General features: G+C 44.3%; 1 protein-coding gene across 4 annotated transcripts in view; it reads left to right on the forward strand.

Moving 5' to 3' along the window:
* The window catches only part of LOC139761088 (uncharacterized), a 33380-nt gene extending 14570 nt beyond the window's left edge, over positions 1 to 18810 (forward strand). For 3 of the 4 annotated variants that reach the window (XM_071684944.1, XM_071684945.1, XM_071684946.1), the window contains 3 exons: positions 1257 to 1432; positions 9169 to 9673; positions 18246 to 18503. In XM_071684944.1, coding sequence (XP_071541045.1) covers positions 1257 to 1432; positions 9169 to 9673; positions 18246 to 18383 — 819 coding nt within the window. In that variant the 3' untranslated portion in view covers positions 18384 to 18503. Of the gene's footprint in view, positions 1 to 1256; positions 1433 to 9168; positions 9674 to 18245 lie in introns of all 4 variants that reach the window. The other variant, XM_071684947.1, reaches the window with a different exon arrangement.
* Positions 18811 to 25610: the final 6800 nt, after the last annotated feature.

The following is a 25610-nucleotide window of genomic DNA, read 5'->3' on the forward strand; positions in this document are numbered from 1 at the left end:
AGGATCAGATGTTATGAACTCTATATATCAGGATCAGATGTTATGACCTCTATATATTTGACTCTATCAGGATCAGATGTTATGATTGAGGGCAAAGGAGAGGGAGGGGAAGATGGAGGTGAAATATGGTATGGCTGGCGTAAGAAATAAACAGTGAAATATAATGGCGGAAAGGAAATAATTCATATGGGGGAAAAAAATGGGTTCTGACAATGGTGAGTTTAAGCGCCATGTTGCATCGCATGACGTCAACAATATGGCGTGTTGTTCTCGGCCACTGTAATGTTTGGCAGAAGATGGGATGATGGAGCAGGAGGAGTGGCTTGGTGTCCACATGCACCTGTCGGTGGAGGTGGAGGAGGTGGTGGAGTGTGAAGGAGGAGGAGGAGGAGATGGTAGAGTGTGGAGGTGGAGGAGATGGTAGAGTGTGGAGGTGGAGGAGGTGGTGGAGTGTGAAGGAGGAGGAGGAGGAGGAGGTGGTGGAGTGTGAAGGAGGAGGAGGAGGAGGTGGTGGAGTGTGAAGGAGGAGGAGGATGTGGTGGAGTGTGGAGGTGGAGGAGGTGGTGGAGTGTGAAGGAGGAGGAGGATGTGGTGGAGTGTAAAGGAGGTGGAGGAGGTGGTGGAGTGTGAAGGAGGAGGAGGATGTGGTGGAGTGTGGAGGTGGTAGAGTGTGAAGGACGAGGAGTATGTGGTGGAGTGTGGAGGTGGTGGAGGAGGTGGTTGTGGTTCCCTCATCCTCCGCCTCCACACTCCACCATGGCCCTCGAGGTGTCGCTCCATGGCTCGGTTTGACGTACGTTAGGAAAATCGTCGTGGTCTCTCTGATCCCTTTGAACACGACAGTACGACCCTTGAACACGACGGTACGACCCTCGAGCACGACGGTACGACTTGAGCACGACGGTACGACCTTTGTGCTCGACGGTACGACCGTTGAGCACAATGGTACGACCGTTGCGCACGACGGTATGACCGTTGAACACAATGACACGACCCTTGCGCGCACAACGGTACGACCCTTGAGCACGACGGTACGACCGTTGAGCACAACGTTACGACCCTTGAGCACGACGGTACGATCCTTGAACACAACGGTACGACCCTTGAACACGATGACACGACCCTTGCGCGCACAACGGTACGACCCTCGAACACAACGGTACGACCGTTGTGCACAACGTTACGACCCTTAAGCACGACGGTACGACCCCCCCCCCTCTACCCCAATCCCTTACAGCTATCATGACGACCGGCAGGTGTGTGAAAGCCACGGGGTACAGCTGGAGGCCACGGGTCGTGCATCGGACTGCCTGGGTCTCCATGTGTCGCGCTTGTACGAGTCGGCTTTAAGGGCCACCCTCATCCTCAAGCCGAGGGCGAGCTTCATCATCACGCTGGAGGACGACATGGAGGTCTTCCCCACCTTCTACAGGTAGGTCGTGCGTGTGGAGGTTGGAGACTTACCCTATATATGACAGGCGATGTACGTGTGAGGCGTCGGCCATGGCTCCATACGAATCGCTTCGAGACGCGAGTTCGAAGCTTCAGTTCGACGGGTCCGGGGGGGACCGAAACCTGCCCCCGGAATACGATTTACATAACAGAAAACGGGCGTCCCTCAGGACGACAATGGTACGTTCCTAACGTTTTCTGACGGACGATGACGTAGTGGAAAACAAGTTAAGGGCGAACATACGAGTCGCTTCGAGACGCGCGTTCGAAGCTTCAGTTCGACGGGTCCGGGGGGGACCGAAACCTGCCCCCGGTATAGGGTTTACATAAGAATAGAAAACGGGCGTCCCTCAGGGCGACAATAATACGTTGCTCACGTTTTCTGATGGACAATGACGTAGTGGAAAACAAGGGCGAATATTGAGTATATATGATATTCCTCGACGACCTTAGAAGCCCTGAACTTGCGTCTCCTTAAACACGACGGTACGACTATTTGAGAACGAAGGTACGACCCTTTGAAAACGAAGGCACGACCCTTTGAGAACGAAGGAACGACCCATGAGAGCGAAGGCACGACCCTCTGAGAACGAAGGAACGACCCATGAGAACGAAGCTACGACCCTTTGAAAACGAAGGAACGACCCTCTGAGAACGAAGCTACGACCCATGAGAACGAAGCTACGACCCTTTGAAAACGAAGGCACGACCTTTGACAACGAAGGAACGACCCTCTGAGAACGAAGCTACGACCCATGAGAACGAAGGTGCGACCCTTTGACAACGAAGGAACGACCCTCTGAGAACGAAGGTACAGACCCTTGAGAACGAAGGTACGACCCTTGACAACGAAGGAACGACCCTCATGAGAACGAAGGTACGAGCACTGAGAACGATGTTACGACCCTTGAGGACGAAGGTACGACCCTTTGAGAACGAAGGAACGATCCTCTGAGAACGAAGATACGACTCTTGATGAAGGTACGACCCTTGAGGACGAAGCTACGACCCTTTGAGAACGAAGGTACAGCCCCTTGAGAAAGGTACGACCCTTTGAGAACGAACGTATGACCCTTTGAGAACGAAGGTACGACCCTTGAGAACGAAGGTACGACCTTTGAAGCTACGACAGCGTTCCGACACATGGTTACGATGGCCATGTTATTTGACCTGACTCCTCCCTCAATAAGGTCGGATCAGAGGCCAGGTCGTCGTATTGAGAAAGCCCACACTGCTGTGCCCCAGGGTAGTCGTACACCATCGTGCCCCAGGGTAGTCGTACACCATCGTGCCCCAGGGTATCCGTGGGGATAGGGGATTAAGAATACTTCCCACGTATTCCCTGCGTGTCGTAGAAGGCGACTAAAAGGGGAGGGAGCGGGGGGCTGGAAATCCTCCCCTCTCGTTTTTTTTTTTTTAAATTTTCCAAAAGAAGGAACAGAGAAGGGGGCCAGGTGAGGATATTCCAAAAAAGGCCCAGTCCTCTGTTCTTAACGCTACCTCGCTAACGCGGGAAATGGCGAATAGTTTAAAAGAAAGAAAGAATGTATATATATATATATATATATATATATATATATATATATATATATATATATATATATTTTTTTTTTTTTTTTTCATACTATTCGCTATTTCCCGCGATAGCGAGGTAGCGTTAAGAACAGAGGACTGGGCCTTTGAGGGAATATCCTCACCTGGCCCCCTTCTCTGTTCCTTCTTTTGGAAAAAAAAAAAAAAAAAAAAAACGAGAGGGGAGGATTTCCAGCCCCCCGCTCCCTCCCCTTTTAGTCGCCTTCTACGACACGCAGGGAATACGTGGGAAGTATTCTTTCTCCCCTATCCCCAGGGATAATATATATATATATATATATATATATATATATATATATATATATATATATATATATGTGTATATATGTGTATATATGTTTGTGTACTTATATATATATATGTATACGTTGAAATGTATGGGTATGTATATGTGCTAGTGTGGATGTGTATGTATATACATGTGTATGTGGGTGGGTTGGGCCATTCTTTCGTCTGTTTTCATGCGCTACCTCGCTAACGCGGGAGACAGCGACAAAGTATAATACATATATATATATATATATATATATATATATATATATATATATATATATATATATATATATATATATATACATATAATTATTTCCTGAGGTAGTCTTCTATTAAACCCATGGAAATGACGGGCGAGAACGCTGGCCATTTAAGAACTTGCCCTCGCATTACCAAACCCGACAGTTTAATGGCTTAATTAGAACATGATATCGACATTTTTACGACGGCGCACCGGGGGGGGGGGGGGGGAGAGGGGCAAGAAATCCACATTATTAATGCATGTAGTGAAAAAAGACGTGAAGGGGTGGGAGGACATTCTTTTCTTGCTCACGTATTACGAGTTTCGCTAACGTATTACGAGTTCCTTAAACTTCACGTGGATTCGGAAGACTAATACTTCTCGAATAGTGTCTAATTTGGCAATTAATCTCTTTCGTAGATATATGTAGAGTAAGACGAATGATAGAGTTCTATGTACCATTAGAGGCAATATGGCCATTTGGGGTATAAAATGTGCATAGATTTGTATGAGTGGATCTGATGGCGAAGGTGGACAGTTGCCAATACCCAAATTACCCTTAAAAATCATAAGCTTTTCAAAGAATATACGCACCAGTTTAAGTAATACAGTGTAGATTTTGTACCAGAAAACGATAAATGTATCTTATTAATCATGTGTGAATGGACAGGGTAAAATAGATTTAATTCATGTCGTAAAAGAAAAGAAAAAAAAAAAGGTGATGGCAACACATATCAAGGCGGTCCGTGAACAATAGCTTTGGTTTCAGCGTTTCTGCATTACGTCATTTATTGAATATAGTCGATGGTTTTTTCTGTTTTAATTGTGCTGGATATTTATGGGAAGAGGATAAGATCTTCAGTATAATATTCATATATACATATATAAAAGGGACGGGCTACCGTCTCCCGCACGAAGTTACAGAAGGCGGGAAACTGAGTTGTGGTAGATATGTGTAATATTCTCCCTTCCTGGAACTCATTTCTAATTCTTTCATGTTTTACTCCTTGTATATACTGACAGCGACACTGCCTCTCCTCTGTCTCCGAGTCCCATGTTTTGGCAAGCCTTCAGTATTATTATTTTTTTCCATTTCTTCCCATGTTCTTTCGTCCAGCTCTCACAAGGCAGTGCATTGTATGGGAGTGTATGGCTCTCTAATAGGGGTCACCTTATTTTGAGAATAGTTTATTTAATTCTAAATTCTGAGTATAGCTTATTTAACCATTAGAAGTAGAAAGATCGACTGAGGAAGATTACTGATATCGTAAAATAGTTAGAGTCTTCAGAAATCTGAAAGAGTAACCTGAAGCCAAATATGAAGTGTGGCGATCCCAGATCCATATACTGGAGAGAACTTTTGCCACATTTCCTCCTCCCAGAACCAAGGGAAGCCTCAAATTTGTGCGGTAATCACTACTGTTTGCGTCGCTCTGTTGCTTCTCAGTCGTTTCTGTAAGGCAGGAAATGGTTCTTGTCCTGTTGGCCTACAGTAGTCACACTTAAGAAGCGCCAACGAATTTTTTTTCGTAATAAGACAGACCCCTCTCAAAAAAAAAAATGGATTTGTACCCATCTCTTTAGTTTGCGCCTGGATAGGTTTGGATAAATATTTGATTTAGTACATTTTATGGTGATTTTGACATGGTTGCGAGAGATGTTTGGCGATGTTACGTTCCCTATAGACAAATTCAGATTGGTCACTTCGTCTATAAATATGGCGCCTTCGTACACCACTGTGTTGTGTTGATTGACTCCGATTGAAAGACGACAATTAACCTTTTGTCTTTCGATATGAAGATCTTTGATGACCCGGATTAATAGGAATGTGTAATTTTTTTTAAATGATTTCCTCCATATTATATCGTCTTAGAATAATTAGCAGGACCTCAGAGTTTATTTTTGGCAGTCATGTATGGAAGCATACGACTCGGCAGCGTTGTCATGTGTCAATAGTTATCCCGTAGGAACTGTGGAACCAGAGTCCACCCCGAGCGGGCCCCAAGACAGAATCTGGAAGGGTTTTTTTTTTTTTTTTCTTCTTTTTTTGCCCCGTATGCTCCGTGATTTACTCTCCCTCTCTGCTCGTCGGGTTCCTCGTCATATTGTCCGCATACTTGAGTTTAAATTTGAACTCTTTGTTTATGGAGGGGAAAAATGGCTTATATTCTTTCTTATGCACGAGCTGGAAGTGTTGGGGAAGGCTGTAGTGTTCGTACGGTAGCGTGATGTGTAGGTAAGAGGGGGGAGGGGGTCATTAAAGAGACACACTCCACTGTGTGTGTGTGTGTGTGTGTGTGTGTGTGTGTGGAGCCCCAGGGAAGGTGTTACGGGTGTGCGGCGGCAGTGGGGGCTCCATCACTTGTGTACCTGAGAGGCCAGGGCGCTACGTACACATGTTTACTCCCACCTCAGTCATGGCAGGGTTACATAATTCGACTGTCCGTGTGTGTGTGTGTGTGTGTGTGTGTGGCATTCATGGGGGAACAGAGGTAGCCATGTTAGGTAACATTCCGTAATGGTAGGTATCAAGTATAGTTCGTTTATATTTACAAGTATTGATTCGTTCAGTTTTATAAGTTACTTGTTTATTTAGTCTCCAGTGCGGCGTTTGGCGTGTTCGTGCGCTGATGTAGTCCACATAGACACTAGCCAGCCCTTTATCCATTACCCCAATGACGACTTACCCCACTGAGTACGATGACTTCCCTTGAGTACGATAACTTGTAGTTATGAAGAGGTCCACACAGACACTAGACAGCCCCTAACCCATTACCCCAATGACGACTTACCCTAGTGAGTACGATGACTTCCCTTGAAGTACGATAACAACAATTGTAGTAAGGAAGAGGTCGAGAAAAATCACACGGGGAAAATAATGTGGCTTGAAGGGCTGACAGTGTGGCCATTGTGGTGTACAGACTACTACATATGTAATCAGATACTAACAACAGAAGGGATTCAGAAAAAGTATAAGCGTAACAAATCTTTAAAGGGTTTCTATAAGAAAGAAATCATTACGTTTTTTTTCCCCTCGAGGTAGGATGAACTGTGTAATTCGGTCTGCCAGAAGGCTTTCTGCTGATAGATTAACGGGGAGGGTTTGTTAGATGGAGTGGAAGGTTACTACTTACCTGCTACACACCGGAGAACTGATGTAAGAACCGCCCTCTCAGGGTTGATTGACAGTAAGAAATGGGGTTCCGCAGGGCGCGGTGTTGGGGACCACTAGTATTTCTAATCTGTGTAGAATACCTTTAGGATATTTCGATCGAGTCTTACTTCATTGTGTTTCATGATATTGGCCCAACTCACGAATGACGATGCACCGGGGGGGTTCTGCTTCGTGACCCAGGAAAATGGAGCATAGATCATACAAGTAGATGATGGAAATTGATCCTCAAAACTCGGAAAATAAACCAAGATGTAAAAGGGTGACAGCAGACCAGATTCTGGCCGTCGTAAAATGGGAGAGAAATACGTAATTAACCTCACGACAGAGAGAGATCTTGGAGTCAGCGCTGTAACACATCACAAAGAGGGACAGACATGTGAGGAACAGACAGACATGTGAGGAACAGACAGACATGTGAGGAACAGACAGACATGCGAGGAACAGACAGACATGCGAGGAACAGACAGACATGCGAGGAACAGACAGACATGTGAGGAACAGACAGACATGTGAGGAACAGACAGACATGTGAGGAACAGACAGACATGTGAGGAACAGACAGACATGTGAGGAACAGACATGTAGATTACATCCTTGGTCGTCACCAGTGATGATCTTCAAGTACGTGGAAAAGAAGCTCAAGAAAAATGGGTCGTGAGTCATGTTCGACCACAAGTAGAAAACGCATCTGGGACTCTTTGTCATGCATTCACGAAGAGACAGGATTTTGGCGCCATTTTGCGGGAGGTGATCCTTGAAAATCCAGGGGAAATGGTGAGGGATTAGCTGGGGACGTATGTATTAGGATGAGCGGGAGGTAATCCTTGAAAATCCTGGAAAAATGGTGAGGGATTAGCTGGGGACGTATGTATTAATATGAGCGAGAGGTGATCATTGAAGTGTCCAAAGTGGGAGGCGAGGAGGATCAAGGAGACATGATCAGCCACTATTATCTCTCGTGGGAGCAGGAGGAGGTGAGGTGAGGTGAGGAGGAGAGGGATGGTTGGTGTGTTGACCAGTTCCCTGAAACCCTGACCAGCCAAGGGAACCACAGGAAGCCCGGGCGAGGGAAGGAAGGAGTCACGGACGAACGTGGACAAGAAATGGCTGCCGTGTCTCTCTCTCTCTCTCTCTCTCTCTCTCTCTCTCTCTCTCTCTCTCTCTCTCTCTCTCTCTCTCTCTCTCTCTCTCTCTCACACACACACACACACACACACATAAGGTATAACCCTCCGGTGGTCGAAAATGACCCTCAGTGTAAGGGAGCAAAAGGGAACATGTCAAGAGATGCCTATTCACCCCGAGTTCGTCTGGCGTTCCTCAAGGATCAGTCATGGGGTCCTCTACTGTTTGTGACCAGTTTCAATTACTTCCGAGAAAGATTCAGTTTATTATTTACCGTCGGGCGAGATGGCCTCATTCTTAAGATAGAAATAAAGGGTTGGTTCGGAGGATTACTAAATTTATATATGGACCTAAAGAGGTTCCAGCAACAGGTCAGATACATGGAGAACGAAAGCGAAGTGCTAGTAGCCGTAAAGGGATGAAGGTATGGGACAGAATGACATGGGGGGGCCAGGCTACGAAATCACTTCCCTGGACAAGTTTGACGATTATCGGACTGTAAAGAACTAGTTAATGTGGCGGCCATACCTGAACAACACGACGTAATGAGACATCTACACACGTAAATAATTATGATGCCAAAATTATCTTTAGAGAAAAAGAAAATGATGGAGAAAGAAGTGTTGAGGACAATGTTTACCACGTAGGTTGAAGCGAGATTATCCGTGTTCTTTCGGTGTTTGGGTCGCTCGAGGACTTACAGATATGTGGCAGAGGAACCCATTATGGCCAACTAAAGCTTTAACCTCGAGTAAGGAAGCTGGGCTGTCTGCACGGAGGCTGACAGCCAAGGACTTAAACCCAAGAGGGAAAACATGACTGTGGCTCGTTCGGTATAAATACGTCCCATGTTGACCAGCTCTCTGATGGGAGCCAAGCAAACAGACTATCCTTGGAAACCTTCGATTGGGAAGACATATTCGTATAGTAGTGGGTATATGGTCATAGCAGGGGATGGAATGACGAATCTATTCATCTTTGACATATTTTTTTTTTCATGCTATGCGACAGAATAGAGAGGTTGAGAGACGTTGCCCCTAGAATATCAAACATCTCCCCCCCCCCCCCTTCGCAAACAAGTAATTACACAAAGACATTAAACAAAGGACTAACAGATATAGTAAAACACACATACAAACACGGGCATCCTTCCCTTGTGCGCTACACACAAACAAAAAATAACATCCAAAACAAAAGCCTACCCATTCAGTCCTGCCAACAAAAAATTCCCATCTTTTTTTTTACGATTGTAAATAAACGTAGCGTTGGGGCGGCAATCTAAGTGAGTAGTGTGTTTCTCGCTCCACAGGTGGATGTCGGCTGGGCGTCGGGCGGTGGGCGGGAGCCAGCGGTGGGTGTGTGTCAACAGCATCCACGGGGACTACCAACCACCAGCCCTCCTCCCTCCTGCAGACCCTCTCCTCCTCCGCCGACACGACCTTACCGAGAAACTCGGTTCTGCGAAGCCCCTCGTGATCTGGCCTGGGCTCGCCAGAAGCGGCCGCTCCTCGGGAGGTGTTGACGAAGCCACGGACGCCCGGCACGAACCAGCAGACCTCAGCCAAACTGGATCGGAAGACGACAGACATCGAACCACTGGGAATGTTGCTGACCACGGAGGGAACCCACTGGGGAAGCCGGGTGAAGGGAGACGTGAGGGACTTGGCGTAGGAAGGCGCGAGAATGTTCCAGAGGATCCAGAGCCGCTGGAGACGGGAGAGGTGGCCGAGGAGATGGTTGGGTGGCGGTACGTGGCTGGGTGGGGTGCAGAGCGGTCGCTGGTGGAAGCTATGATCAGGTTCTGGCCCCTGGCGGTGAGTACCACGCTCTTACCGACCTACACACCTACCCTACCATCCCTCTCTCTCTCTCTCTCTCTCTCTCTCTCTCTCTCTCTCTCTCTCTCTCTCTCTCTCTCTCTCTCTCTCTCTCTCTCTCTCTCATGGACGAACGTATAGCATCTCTCTAAACCATAGACGAACCGACGTGCCTTGAATTCACTTAGAACCTGGCGAGAGTAGAAAAGGATCAGCAACAGGTGTTGGTTCAGTTGCAAATATTATTATCGTCGGACGGAAGGTTTTTGATATCGGGCAAGGTTTCGCGTGTGGGTCCCACTGGTGGGATACCGGGACTGGGACCTCACGAACAGTATTACCGTCGCCTTGCAAAAACTGACTTCTCGCATCGCCTCCATTGAACCTGCTCCTGTAGCTTCCAGAAACACACGTCAAGTAAACCCCCTATTTTTTTTTTTTTTTGTTCATATACCTCTTTGACTCCCTGGCCAACATTCACACACAGAGAGCAGCCAAATGTAAGCTTTTCAATATCATTTCTCTTCAAAAACACACCATTTTTCGTTTACGTAGTTGCCACTTGACACGATTCTACACAAGGGATTGCAATATACAATCTAGTTCACGGTCGAAGTCGGAAAAATGGCTGTATCAGACACTATCCAATCAAACAGGGGAAAAGAAAGCTGGTAATTTCGTATATATTGCCATAGAATTTCCTGTGGTCATTTTTTTACTACGATTGCTTAATGGTGGCATCTACGTGTACGAGCAGACCACCAGGTCTTACATCTGTGAATGGTCCTGGCTGTTCTCTTGTCGCAATGCTGAAAGAGATTGTATTTGCCCGAATATTATCCTTTACCGAATATTCGAAGAGGGATAGAAATTCTGCGATTCTCTCTCTCCCCGTTAATATTTTCGTCAAATCTTCAACTGCTCGAATTCAGATTGGAATTTCTGCAAACGGATTTGAGGTGGGGATTGATATAAGGTTATGAAAACGAGAGTTATTCAAATATGCAACCTTTCCCTTTACATACGAAGGATGTGTCTGATTTACTGATAACTGAACTAAAATGAGTGATATGCGTTATGGAATTCTTATTTAATCTCGGGATATATTTGAATAACATTTGTTCACAGGTTTTCGTTTGAGAATAATATTATGGTCATCATGGTGTAGAAAACGGAAAAATGTTGATATGGAAATCTATTTCGAACTTGGACAACTGTGGTATGGAAAATTGGGAATGACTTCACTAAGTCATGGAAAAAGATTTAATCAATTGAAGAGCAGTCGTAAGTCTTGAGAATATTCCTGTATTCATAAAGGAAAGAAAAAGATTAATTCATTTATTAAAAAAAGAATCGAAAACCTTAAAGATCTGAAATTTCATTTAAAGTTAAGAAAGGTCGTGTCCAGAAATCTAAGTTAGCAAGGAAGGTCGTGTATATTATATTACCGCCATAAATACCTGCTTTTGTTAATGTAATTGTGGATTTAATCTTCCATATTAGTTTTGATAATAATGACTCCTACGGGACACAGTGCAGATGGTTTGATGATAATTATATTCAGTGCTCTGTAGTGTTAAAAAGATTCGATTATAGTCATATTTAACTTGACGTTGAACGTTTCTTGTGACCCAGAGGACAGATAACCCTAAATCCCAGGTGACATAATGACCTTTACCCTCTGTGCTGTCTGAGCCTCGAATTTCACGTTAGGTCGACCGAACTAATTGTGCAGTTTGGGATAGACGTACGTCAGGTCGAACTGCATCTGCCAGCAAGAGAGACCCCGCCACTCCCAAGCTGTTTTCTCTCGGACCACACTGTGTACCCTCACATTGCTAACATGCCTGGCCGACCTGCAGCTTCTAGCAGAGACCAACTTGATCTATGAGTTTTAACAGACCCGCCCGAGCCACGGGTTCGGGGTCCAGCGTTACGCAACTCTGTACCCTGGAAATGCGTCTCGTTAGCGGCTCTCGCAACAAGATCTTTATTAAAAGAATTTGGCGAATATATATATATATATATATATATATATATATATATATATATATATATATATATATATATATATATATATATATATATATATATATATATATCGCTATTTCCCGCGTTAGCAAGGTAGCGTTAAGAACAGGGGACTGAGCCTAAGAGGGATTATCCTCACTTGGCCACCTTCTCTGTTCCTTTTGGACAATTGAAAACGAGAGAGGAGGATTTCCAGCCCCCCGCTCCCTCCCTTTTTAGTCGCCTTCTACGACACGCAGGGAATACGTGGGAAGTATTCTTTCTCCCCTATCCCCAGGGATGATATATATATATATATATATATATATATATATATATATATATATATATATATATATATATATATATATATCCCAGTGCAAGCGTGCCTCATCATAATCGACAATTTTTTGAACATGAGACATCCCACTAAAAGCATATTATGACACACCGTGTAAACGCCTTTCACTCCAGCATATTCCCTGTCCCTCACCTCGTCAGTAAACAGAACAGAGAAATTCGTGCTGTTATTAATCGACAAGCGTTAAATAATGTCTTAGAATCCACTCCAACGGATATACACTTACCTGAAACTACACTCACCAAACATACACAAGAATCCACTCCAACGGATATACACTTACCTGAAACTACACTCACCAAACATACACAAGAATCCACTCCAACGGATATACACTTACCTGAAACTACACTCACCAAACATACACAAGAATCCACTCCAACGGATATACACTTACCTGAAACTACACTCACCAAACATACACAAGAATCCACTCCAACGGATATACACTTACCTGAAACTACACTCACTAGACACACATGAATTATAATTTCTTGTCTGGCCATCTGCTGTATACCTGGAGGCGGAAGGAAATGCACAAAAATAGGTAAGAGGAAGCCATGAGGACCATAGTCTGTTTCCCTAAGCCCCGGTCGACATCCCATGTATAACAAATTAGATTATTTATATCTATACTAATAATTTAAAGTTAAGGTTACGAATGAATGCCTTTTTAGTAGATTCATTTCTGACGCCTTTCGTTTTCGTGATATTTTTAAGTTTCAAAACGAAATTTTCTGTAGAATGTTATGGTGTATTGATTTAATTTAGTTACTGTTTAAGTTTTTATATTGTCACAGTAAAAGTTAAAGCATTATATGTCATTTCGCTAGATCGAGAAAGCTTCGATAACTTGTAGTGTTGTGAAACTGAAGTATTGAGTTGTAGGGGTTGTAAAACTCCTGTAGTGGGAAGTTACGTCATTGTGGGAAGAATTGTGAAGAGATGTTTTATATATATATATATATATATATATATATATATATATATATATATATATATATATATATGTAGTGTTGTGCGAAATATTGTATTGCAGTGTTGTGATGTGTCATTACCAGATTGTGAATTTAAGCTGTCGAGTTTTGAATTTGTGCGGAGAAGCGTTGCGAAACTTTAACTTTACATCAACGTAAAGTTGTGGAGTGTTGTAAGACCATATTGGTGTTAGGGAACTTCAGTGTCGGGAAGCCGGGTTGTGAAGCAAGAGCGTCGTACATCAGGAGGGTTTGTAGAGATTGCGACGTTGCACGAGCGCACCGTGCGTCTGCCGTCGTAAGCAAAGGAAGGAAGCGGCTATGCAAGTCGCTGGGACCATTTCTATCGTCTTACCCACACCTCCACATCCCTCCCTCCTTCCCTTCACGACCCACCTCCCCACCATTCACGACCCCACTACCGGGGTTGGAGGCGAGGCAGCAACCTCCGTAAACTGGTCCTTCCTTCATCTTCTTCTTCTTTCATCATCTTCTTCCTTCATCATCTTCTTTCCGTACATTTCTCCCTCATGACACCATCTCCCTCGTACGTACGTGTTTTCTCTACGTCTTTACCATCCTCGTCTTAGTACGCGCTTCCTGTCGCTTAAACCAACACCACATTGCCTTCGTTCCTGTTATTTCCTTTTTCCTTTTTTTGTGTTTCCTCTCTGCCAGTGTATGATTTCCCTCATCCTGCACCCACATATTCCTGTACCTTGGGTTATTTCCTGTCGTCTGATCCATCTGTCGCCCCACCCGCCTCCATTTGGCCTCTATAATTCACTACCTTCTTCTCCGTCATTTTACCTCACGTCTTCATACCGTCTTCGTTGTACGCTGTACGGGAATCGTGACGTGTGACATGGTGGACCTGGTCTAACCCCGGCATCACCACCACCGGGGGGGCTGCAAGGCATCTTTCCTCCCGGCGAGTTAGCCTTCCCTTCTCCCTCCGGCTGCCCATTTTCCATCCCGTTTTTTCTCCCATGTTTCTCTGTTCCTTCCTGTCTAAGTCTCCCTGTATCCTTATAGCGTTACCCTCTATTTTTTTCCGTTCCTATTCCTCCTTCGATACTTCTATAATGTCATTCAGCTTCCATGTTCAACTAATTTTTCGTTATAATTACGGTTTTTCGTTATAGCCTGTAATACACTCAGCAGCAACAGCTAAGTTTAAAACGAATACATTTTCGTAGTATTTCTTTATCCGCCTTGCTTTTGCCCGGGCGAAACGATTAAATCAAATTCGCATTAACGAATCTTGTTTAGTGACACGTACGTTAGAAATACGTACGTTGTAGCAACATCTGTGGTTAAACATATAGCATTAACGTTCGTCTTGGGAAAACGCATTTCAGAGCACTACTCTGTGTGTTAGGAGAACGTGCATCTGTTTAGCATATTAGTTTTCAAACTATGAATGGCATTTATTTAACGCCAGTCCCATTTATTCCCTAAATATTGACCTACGAAAACCCACGCTGAAACCTAACTAGGGAGTGAGCGTTAGGTTGGCATGGGAGGCAGGGAGGAGGTGTGTGTGTGTGTGTGTAGTACTGTACTAGTGGGGGGGTATGGGGAGTTTAGAGAGGGGGGCGGGGAGCGTGTGATACAGTATACTATTGAAGGTACAACCAGCAGCTGGCAACCTTCTTCACTCCCCCATTTCCACCCCCCATTTCTCCCCCCCACTCCGCCATTCATCCATACACCCCTACATTAGCGCGTCGGTTGGACTTGAAATGTCGCTACGAGACCCAGCGCCACTGGCCATCCCACAGCGCACCATGTCGGGAACTTCCTCACTTCAAGTTTATATATATACGACTAGGTGGAGAGACAGTGAGAGAGAAAATAACCCAAAAATTCGTTTGATATACTACGAATATATGGTATTAATGTATGTTCCGACCACGTGTTGCCAACCACACAGCGCGCGCGCGCGGGAGGAGGTTTGGCTGAGGTTTTCATGGTCTCGCCCAGCGTGGCCCACACCACCACCGCTCAGGGTTTTAAGTCGACCTCGTAGTATTTAATAGTATGATCAAGCTACCGATGAGGGAATTATGGCCCAAGTGGTATCACATAGTCATTATACCACTGAACATGTGGGAATTTATAATCGTAGCTGGTGTGTTCGATGCATACGACTCTTCTAATCGTACATAGCAAAATACGATTTTTTATTTCTTTCTTTAAATGATGTGTATGACAAATCCCAGAATTATTAGAATTTGCTAAAGATGAAGTTGATTTGAAAGGTTTTTTTTTTTAAGTATTTTAATCACCGTAAGTTCTGTGAATTTTTTATTTTATGTATATTATTTGATCTGTAACGTGGCGAAGTAGAAGTGGGATAAAGTTTCATGAGAATTCCCTCGTTGTCAAAGTAGGTTTTGTGAGATGGCGTCGCGTTGCATAATGGTAGTAATTATGTGAGTGGCTGACGTGGTGGCAGGGGCGCCCTTTTGAACAAGATGTATGGCCTGTCACCTCAACCATTCCTTGTCCAGCTTGGTGTGCCATAGCTGCTGCTGGGCAAAAAAAAAAAAAAACTCGTCCTGTTAAAAGATTTCTTTGCTCATGTGACCCCCCTTTTTTTTTTTCTTTCTTTCTTTCTTTCTTCTATGCCCTGGTCGTGCATAGGAGAGCAACATGGCGTTTCGTTGGTGAGCCGCTTTGCCTGTGGGTAGTGCAAAACCCTAATTGTTACTTGCAGACGAACAGACTACCGTCCATTGTCAAACTAACGGTTCCGCCCTAAACATGTCTGACCCCAGTCTGCAAATTTGACTTGACGAAAAACTACGAGAAATTTTGTGATTTCAGATGTATTTTTATCACCTGATTTAGCCGTGGGGATTTATAATGAATTTATAAAGTCCACGTGATGATGACTGTGTGGGTTGTATGTTATGGAAGCCAAAACGTATGTAAGGTAGGGGTTCGTGTCAGCGAGGCAATGTTGCCTACTCTGGCTCTCCCTGGTTCGCACCCCAGTGGTGGCCCAGCTTTTAGTCCGAGTCTGTTGAAACGGTCTATGTGCGGTGATATATATCTATTTATGTCTATCTATATCTATCTATCTGTCTATCTATCTATCTATATCTATCTATCTATCTATATCTATCTATCTATCTATCTATATATATATTATTTTTTATTTTGCTTCGTCGCTGTCTCCCGCGTTTGCGAGGTAGCGCAAGGAAACAGACGAAAGAAATGGCCCAACTCACCCCCATACACATGTATATACATACACGTCCACACACGCAAGTATACATACCTATACATCTCAATGTACACATATATATATACACACACAGACACATACATATATACCCATGCACACAATTCACACTGTCTGCCTTTATTCATTCCCATCGCCACCTCGCCACACATGGAATACCATCCCCCTCCCCCCTCATGTGTGCGAGGTAGCGCTAGGAAAAGACAACAAAGGCCCCAATATATATATATATATATATATATATATATATATATATATATATATATATATATATATATATATATATATATATATATACATATATATTGGAAAGGATCACAGTTTTGCGCATGATCAAGTTTACCCTAAGAGTCCACGGGGAAAATGAAACGCAATAAGTTCCCAGGTGCACTTTCGTGTAATAATCACATCATCAGGAAAGACACAAGAGAGAAATAAAAGTCATATCAGTTATGAATAACTCCAGTACCACGAGAAATAGCATTGAATCTTCTCTTATTAAATACACAAAGAATAATGATCTTAATATTAGTGATGGTCTTTACAAATTGGATAACTTTATTGTTGATAAGATTTGTAAACAATCCACCTTCTGGTCCACATGATAAGATTATGATACGCTCGTTCTCTGTCTTGGACAATCGCATGTTTACCAAATGGCGTCCTAGCTACGTCTCTTCGATGTATATCAACTGACTGCTATATTCCTCTCTTGTGTCTCCCCTGATGATGTGATTATTACACGAAAGTGCACTTGGGAACTTTTCGTGTTTCATTTTCCCCGTGGACTCAGGAATATATATATATATATATATATATATATATATATATATATATATATATATATATATATATATATATATATATATATATATTATCCCTGGGGATAGGGGAAAGAATACTTCCCACGTATTCCCTGCGTGTCGTAGAAGGCGACTAAAAGGGAAGGGAGCGGGGGGCTGGAAATCCTCCCCTCGTTTTTTTTTTTTTTTTAATTTTCCAAAAGAAGGAACAGAGAAGGGGGCCAGGTGAGGATATTCCCTCAAAGGCCCAGTCCTCTGTTCTTAACGCTACCTCGCTAACACGGGAAATGGCGAATAGCATAAAAAAAGAATATATATATATATATATATATATATATATATATATATATATATATATATATATATATATATATATATATATATTCAGTAGATCCCGAAGGAGCCAACTTCAGTAGATCCCGAAGGATGCAACTTCAGTAGATCCCGAAGGAGCCAACTTTAGTAGATCCCGAAGGAGGCAACTTCAGTAGATCCCGAAGGAGGCAACTTCAGTAGATCCCGAAGGAGGCAACTTCAGTAGATCCCGAAGGAGCCAACTTCAGTAGATGCCGAAGGAGCCAACTTCAGTAGATCCCGAAGGAGGCAACTTCAGTAGATCCCGAAGGATGCAACTTCAGTAGATGCCGAAGGAGCCAACTTTAGTAGATCCCGAAGGAGGCAACTTCAGTAGATCCCGAAGGATGCAACTTCAGTAGATGCCGAAGGAGCCAACTTTAGTAGATCCCGAAGGAGGCAACTTCAGTCACGAAACTAATACTCAAGTGACTTAAAACTTCAAGAAGTCACGAATGACCTGGACTTGCCGTTCACCACCGGAAGTTCAGCCAATGTTCACGACGCGCAGTTTGAACGTTTGTTGAACGAGAGGCGATCAGTGGAAGACGTCTTTGAACGTTTGTTGAACGAGAGGCGATCAGTGGAAGGCGTCATTGAACGTTTGTTGAACGAGAGGCGATCAGTGGAAGGCGTCATTGAACGTTTGTTGAACGAGAGGCGATCAGTGGAAGGCGTCTTTGAACGTTTGTTGAACGAGAGGCGATCAGTGGAAGGCGTCTTTGAACGTTTGTTGAACGAGAGGCGATCAGTGGAAGACGTCTTTGGAGTCTTGGAGGCTTCCTCATCTTTGACATTTTGTCTTTCTCAGACTCGCGACGTGGATTGGGAGACTTTGCTGGAGTACTGGGCTGGGTCCGCGCCTTGTCTCACGCCCAAGCGCCCCCACGCCCGCCACGCCCGCGCCTCCCAGTCCGCGCCGGGCTTCGATCTCATGCCTCCGGTGTGAACGAAGAAGAAGAAGAAGAAGCCACCACCACCATCACCACCACCCTGATCTCCAGCTGTGTTCGCAAGGCACAGTCTTCATGAATGGAGGAGTCTGTGTGTGTGTGTGTGTGTGTGTGTGTGTGTGACGCTATTTAGCAATGTCAGAGGTTGCGCCTCGCTTGGGAATCTTGCATGCACACATCTGCCACGCCGGGCCAGAACACCTGCCCTACGAGTATCGACCTGGGCAACAAGACACACACACACACACACACACACACACACACTGGCAATCGTCAAGAGATGAAAACAATAACAGAGATAAATATGAGGTGGCGTACATACGAGGATGAGGCGTCTTTGACCCCCGATGTTGTGATATAAACTTGCGGTATAGAGTTTATTGACATGTCAATTCTGTGCCTGAAGTAAATTTCATGTTTGATGATTTGTCTTTCATATGACATTATTTCTTAAGGTTGTACACACTTGAGAAAGTCCCTACCAAAACATTTTGATGTGTCGAGCAGCAACTTGATAAATGTTTGGAAACTCCAGTGATTCTTAAAGATAGAGGGAAACATACCTTTTTTTGGGCCAGGTCATCGGTCATAGGGTCACAGGAAAGACTTGAAGATTTCGAAAGTTTGACAGGGTAAGGAAGGATACAGACATTATAAGCCAGGGTGCATTGTGTCTGTGGCATTGTCTGTCTCTGTCTGTCTGTTAGGCACCACAAGACGTTCTTTGTATATCAGTCTCCATACACACATAGGATTACGACCTACAAAAACACGTCTGGTTTTCTTTTGAGCCAAAAACAAAAATCGTATTGATGACAAAAAGATACAAGTAGAAATACAGCAATGAATTTATATCCTACAGGGTTACTACATTTCTATTACTGTAGTAATATTGTGGAGATGTTTACAATGTGACATTACTTAAATTGTTTTCATTTACAGTAGCCATCAGAATTTAAACTACATGCCTCCCTTTTTTTTCAGGATCCTCATAGTTTTTACAATACCCCTTCAGTCGTTTTTTGTGGAATCCTTCAGGGTTTTTTTTTTCAGTGTAAATTTTCTATTTTTTTTCAATGTAAATTTTTTTCTACCATCAGCCTCTCTTGACCTTGCCAACAACTCTTTTGTGATTTACAGAATTTTTGAATCTCGAAAAATGTTTACATCCGATGTATCTTTTTTTCTTCAGTATTTGATATTTTTTCTAAATGATTTTCTCATGTATTTATTTATTTATTTATTTATTTTTGCGGGGGTGGGGGGGGGTCATTCACTTTACTCTTACATACCTTACTAGTGCTGGAGAGAGAGAGAGAGAGAGAGAGAGAGAGAGAGAGAGAGAGGTGTGGGTAGGTAGGCTGGCTGGCTGGGAAGCAGGTAGGTAGGGAAAAGCGGTGAAGGGAGAGGAGTGTGTTGTGTGAATGATTGAACATGGGAGGTTGAGGGAACGACTCAGGCGCTGTCAGGACAGAGGGGGTTCGGGGTTTGACCCCCACCCCCCAGCGATGCTCAGGGTTTAAAGGAGTTGAGGGAGGAAGCCATAGACATGGAAGCGAGCGAGAGCTTAGTTTAAGATTGATTTAGAGAGAGAGAGAGAGAGGGAGGGAGTTGCTCTATATGGTGATGGAGGACGTGAGACATAGAGAATGAGGTGTATGGGTTAGGTATAGAGATGGAACAGGGTGATGGGTTCAACTGTATGGGGGTTAGAGGTAGATGGAGGTACGAATGGTAGCCTAGGTAGATGTGTGTTAACCATTGAACACGACGGTGCGACCCTTGAGCAACGACGGTACGACCCTTGAGCAACGACGGTACGACCTTTGAGCAACGAAGGCACGACCACTGAGCAACGACGGTACAACCATTGAGCACGGCGGTACGACCCTTGAGCACGATGGTAAGACCATTGAACACGACGGTACGATCCTTGAGCACGACGGTACGACCATTGAACACGGCGGTACGACCCTTGAGCACGACGGTACGACTGTTGAACACGATGATACGACCCTTGAGCAACGACGTTACGACCCTTGAACACGGCGGTACGACCCTTGAGCACGACGGTACGACTGTTGAACACGATGATACGACCCTTGAACACGACGGTACGACTCGAGCACGACGGCACGACCCTTGAACACGACGGTACGACCCTTGAACATGACGACCTGACCTTTGACCTCATCTTTGAAGTGTCAGAGCGAATACCAAACCACCCTTTGCCAAGGTCTGCACCTTTCGTGCTGGTCTAATTGGTGAGGCCTGAACACACACACACACACGAGACGCAGACCCACCCACCCACTCCTCGAGCACTAGCGACCCAACACGGTACGAAAGGTGTTAAAATTGACAAGATAAATAGCGAGTGAGGGTTTTAGCGAGTTCCAGAGGAGAGTACTGGGGGCTCCGCCGCTTCCTATGTCTTCAACACAGGGTAGGCTGGCTGTACCAACTCGAGGGGAGGAGCGACATGTCCCCCTCCCAGCGGGGAGTACATATTACAGTACCCCGAAGGCTTCTCCCGCGCCTTCCAAGCCAAGCGTTTTAAAGTCAAAGTTTCCGGATGTGCCCTTGCCTGACCCACTGCTGACGAGGACTCGTCTCCACTGGTGAGTCTCGAGGTCCCCCAGCTCTTGCGAACTGGGGAAAAATAAGGGAGGTGATGCTACACCAAAGAGGTTGTGGTGCGTCGACGGAGTGGATACCGAATTCAAACTATCGTACTCGACGGAGTAAGTTGTTGTACACCCTTAAGTCGTTGCGGTCGAAAGATTGAACTCGTTATACTCAAGGGATCCAATAATTATAAAGTATAGCAAGTATATAAATTAGTTATATACCTCGCGTGAGCCCATATGATGGTTAGGTCAATGAAACTGCAAGTCTCAAATAGGGGTATGTGTGACGCCCATATATTACTACGATACGCATTGTGTAGACGCAAGTTTCCACAAGTGTGGCGTAATTGTGGACACATGAGTTGGATTTCTGAACTACTAGTGCCTTCAGGATGACGGTACGACCCTTTAGGTACGATGGCCTGGTCTTCTGACCCTGATTAACGCTCGCTCCGTTAAATGCTAATGTTTCTAAAAGCAACAACACACCGCCCGCCATATTGAATCAGGTGGTATAAACAAAAGAAAACGAACCCGACTTTTGGCAGCATGATGGCGGACCGTTAGCTATTTTGAATCTGATAAGAGAGTGAGAGAGAGAGAGTGAGAAAAAAAAACTTGATTTGAATTATGTTGAGAGAGAGAGAGAAGGTTCCAGAGGGATTCGTGTTGGCAACACCCCTACTACTACCCAACCTCCTCCTCCTCCTCCTCCCTCCGGGCGGGGGTCGCTGACTGAGGCGCAGAAATTACGGGAGATTCCTGTGTGTGTCTCCCATCCTCGCCGTTGGTACACACACACACACACACACACACACGGGGATTACTTTCCCCATCCCTCATCGATTTATAGTATTACCTGGGCGTGGCACAAGCCCAGAAAGAAAATAGAATATCGGTCGGTTATGGTACATATCAATTGGGGGGGGAGGCGAAGTTAAGTCGACTTCTTGCAGTTCAAAATACATAAAGATGGCCACTGTTTGTCTGGTTTGAATCGAATAACAAACTCTCGATTTACTTCCGCTTGGTGTAATGACTGAAGGTCTTCCTAACATGTACGTAATCACACACACACACACACACACACACACATATATCCGTGTTTCCCGCCTTATGGAGGTAGTGCCACTTTACAGTTGTCATTGTATATTGCAGCGGGAGCAGTGCCCCTTTCCTCACAAGCAGGCCCCACAAATCTTTCCGTAATTTCCCTGACCTCTTCATATGCCCTGTTTCAGCCCACAGATCACGTCGCCCCCTGTATACCACATCGCTCCAGTTCCATTTATCCCATTCACGCTTCACACCCTCCTGCACGTCCAGACACCAAACCTTCAAAGCATCTCTCACTCCATCTCTCCACCTCCTACTTGGCACCAGGCCCCTCCCCCCCTTTTTTTTTCCTTCTTCCTTACACACTCTCTCTCTACGTGTACATCCTCTTAGCCATCCACTCAAAATGTCCAAACCATTCCAGCACACACTTCGTTCCAACACATCCACCGGTTTCCGTACTTTTTCATGGACCGTCGGGGCTACTTTGTGTGTATCCATGAGCTTCGAGGAGAAATGGCAGTAACCTCGCATTTCCTGCGTGTTGCGAGGATGTCTGGAACTAGGAAGAGATAAAGGAGCCAAGTGAAGCGCGTTCATCTTTCTCGAAGGATCAGACTGGGTTGTCGGAGTGTGCCTGATGTAACTAGGATGAGAAGAAGGGAGAGATAAGTGGTATGTTGATGGAGGTGAACCTGGATGCTCTGGCTCTGAATGAAACACAGTCCAAGGGGAAGAATTACAAAAATATCTATGGAGCATAGTCTGGGTGAGGGCAAGAGCAAAGAAAATGGGGTGGGGGGGGGGGGGTGGCACTTGAAGGAGTTGTAGCACTGTGTTAAAGAATGGAAAAGAGAGTGAGTTGTTTCCATACTGATGTGGGTGAACTGAAAGTGGATGATGGAGGGTATGTGGTTATCAGTGAGAGAAGTGACGAAGAGAGCTGAGGTGTTTTGAAAGGTGAAGCTGACGAAATGCGTCAGTCATTTGGATCAAGGCATCGAGTTTGCGCTCAGAAATTTGCATGAAAGAGCCGTTAATGTGAGAATGGACAGTATAATTAGTGGACATTTAGGTTCAAGTGTAGCTGAAAATGGTGAACAGATGTCAGTTTGTGCTTTAAAAAAAATAGTGATGGGAAATATCTGGTTTAAAAAAAGGTGTATGCCTACGTGGGTGACTGGAGGGTAGAGTTAGTATTAAAAGCGTATGTATTTATTGATAGGCGTGCAAAGGAGAGACGTTTGGATGTGAAGATGCTGATGAGAGGGGCAGCTGGCGTGGTGTCTGGTCTCACTTCTTCATGGGAGCGAGTGTGAAAGTTTGCTGTGCCTTTGGCATGAAAGATTAGCGTATGCTTGGAATAGGGGTAAGGCTAGGGGGGGCGGGGTAAACATCAGTTGCTGTTTACGAAGTGACACAAATTTGGAGGCGACTCGAGTGAGAACCTGTAGAAGCTGGTGGTTAAAGTATGAGGTAGTGTGTGTGTGTGTGGAGAAGGTTGTGTGTTATTAATGTGAAAAGACAGAAGGGGATTAGGTTTCACAGGGGTAAGACAGGTTGGTTTGGAGTGTGATAACGAACGTGAAATATCTGGGGGGGGAAGTTTGAGTGGTTTAGATAGTAGGACGTCCTAGCAGTACCCCAGTCCTGGAGATCCCAGCGTCCTAGCAGTACCCTTTCTGGAGGTCCCAGCGTCCTAGCAGTACCCGTCCTGGAGGTCTTAACGTCCTAGCAGTACCCCGTCCTGGAGGTCTCAGCGTCCTAGCAGTACCCCGTCCTGGGAGGTCCTAGCAACACACCCCTGTTCCTCATCCACCACGAACATACACAACCGAGAAATACAAGCATAGGTGTTTTTTACGTAAGCAACACACCATAACGTAGCTCTGAGAGAGTGACAGGTTGTATTTAATGACATATGATCAGGAAAACAAGAGAACAGCTGCATTAAAGATAAATAAACATGCACATAGATGTTATGTTACTCCCTGGAAGATATGATAGCGGACGACATAACCATACACGAAACCCAAAGCAAACCATGTAAAATCCTCTGGATTTTTGTAACATTTTTCAACCATTAAGAAACGAAATCGGAAGTCTCATATATATATATATATATATATATATATATATATATATATATATATATATATATATATACGATGGTTTGTGGCGCCCTAAGGTTCACTGAATATGTCGCCCGAAGCCGAACCTCATCCAGCTAAGGCAGTCTTTCAATATATATATATATATATATATATATATATATATATGTGTGTGTGTGTTGGAAAGGATCACAATTTTGCGCGTGATCAAGATATTCCTATGAGTCCACGGGAAAAATGGAACTTTTCGTGTTTCATTTTTCCCGTGGACTCATAGGATATATATATATATATATATATATATATATATATATATATATATATATATATATATATATATATACGATGGTTTGTGGCGCCCTAAGGTTCACTGAATATGTCGCCCGAAGCCGAACCTCATCCAGCTAAGGCAGTCTTTCAAGTTATCATGGATTCCAACCATAGCCAAACCAAACCCTATAACCTTCGAATCCTCCTGATTACAGACAGATATTGACTCCGTTAACGTACTCGTACGAAAACCCTTTGTCTGTTGGAGGATTCTATACCTTAGCAGACGGGTTGAATTAAGCTCCACCTAGACAGTAGTGTAATAGTAAACAAGAGACACTTGGCAAGAAGCAAAAATGTCTGACATGCGTGGCATGCGGCGAAACCAGTGTGTAACTTCATAAAGATAAAAGGGGGCTTCTCAAATGTAAAATAACTTTTCAAATATGTTGAGTTTATAGGACCTTAGTAATCCCTGTATAAAAAACACTGGGAACCATTCATATTTATTCCCCCACGAGAAAATACTGAATGCCGTAAGTACACACTTGCCATCCAAGATGACCCACCCTCCACCTCTGTGTAGGTCAGTATCCTATCTGATGTGTGTGACTCTCGCTTGGGTACGAAATCAATTATTCTTCGTATTATTATGAATGATTTGAGACTGTGAATTTCGTATGTTCTTCTCAAACTGTAATACTTTTTTTATTTCCACTCTCCATAAGGCAAATGCTGGTTGGAAGGTGATGTACCACAATGTAAGCCATTAACACACCATGGACTCTTGACAGCCAGTAATTTATACGTAAAGTGATGATACTTAAAGATGATAGTATAATGTACCATCATATCCACAGGAATAGACCTATAACTTCCTCCCCTTCCCCCCCTTTGCTACTGTACTTCACTAACTCGTAAAATAAACTTAGTTTTCACTCATTAGAGTTTTGCACCACCACACATCTTATGATTTTCCAGTCATATTGCGTTCCCTGAACTTTCAGACTACTGCATTGGACATTTTACCTCGTATAGGCGTCAAGTTCAAGTCTTAATCTTGTTTGATGAATGCCAAAGTAGTAAATGGAGTAGAATAATCTCAGTGGTACTTCTGATAACTATCCATGCTTCAGTTAGATGATAAATTCCTTTG

The sequence above is a fragment of the Panulirus ornatus genome, chromosome 39 (assembly GCF_036320965.1).
Source record: "Panulirus ornatus isolate Po-2019 chromosome 39, ASM3632096v1, whole genome shotgun sequence".
Lineage (NCBI taxonomy): Eukaryota > Metazoa > Arthropoda > Malacostraca > Decapoda > Palinuridae > Panulirus > Panulirus ornatus.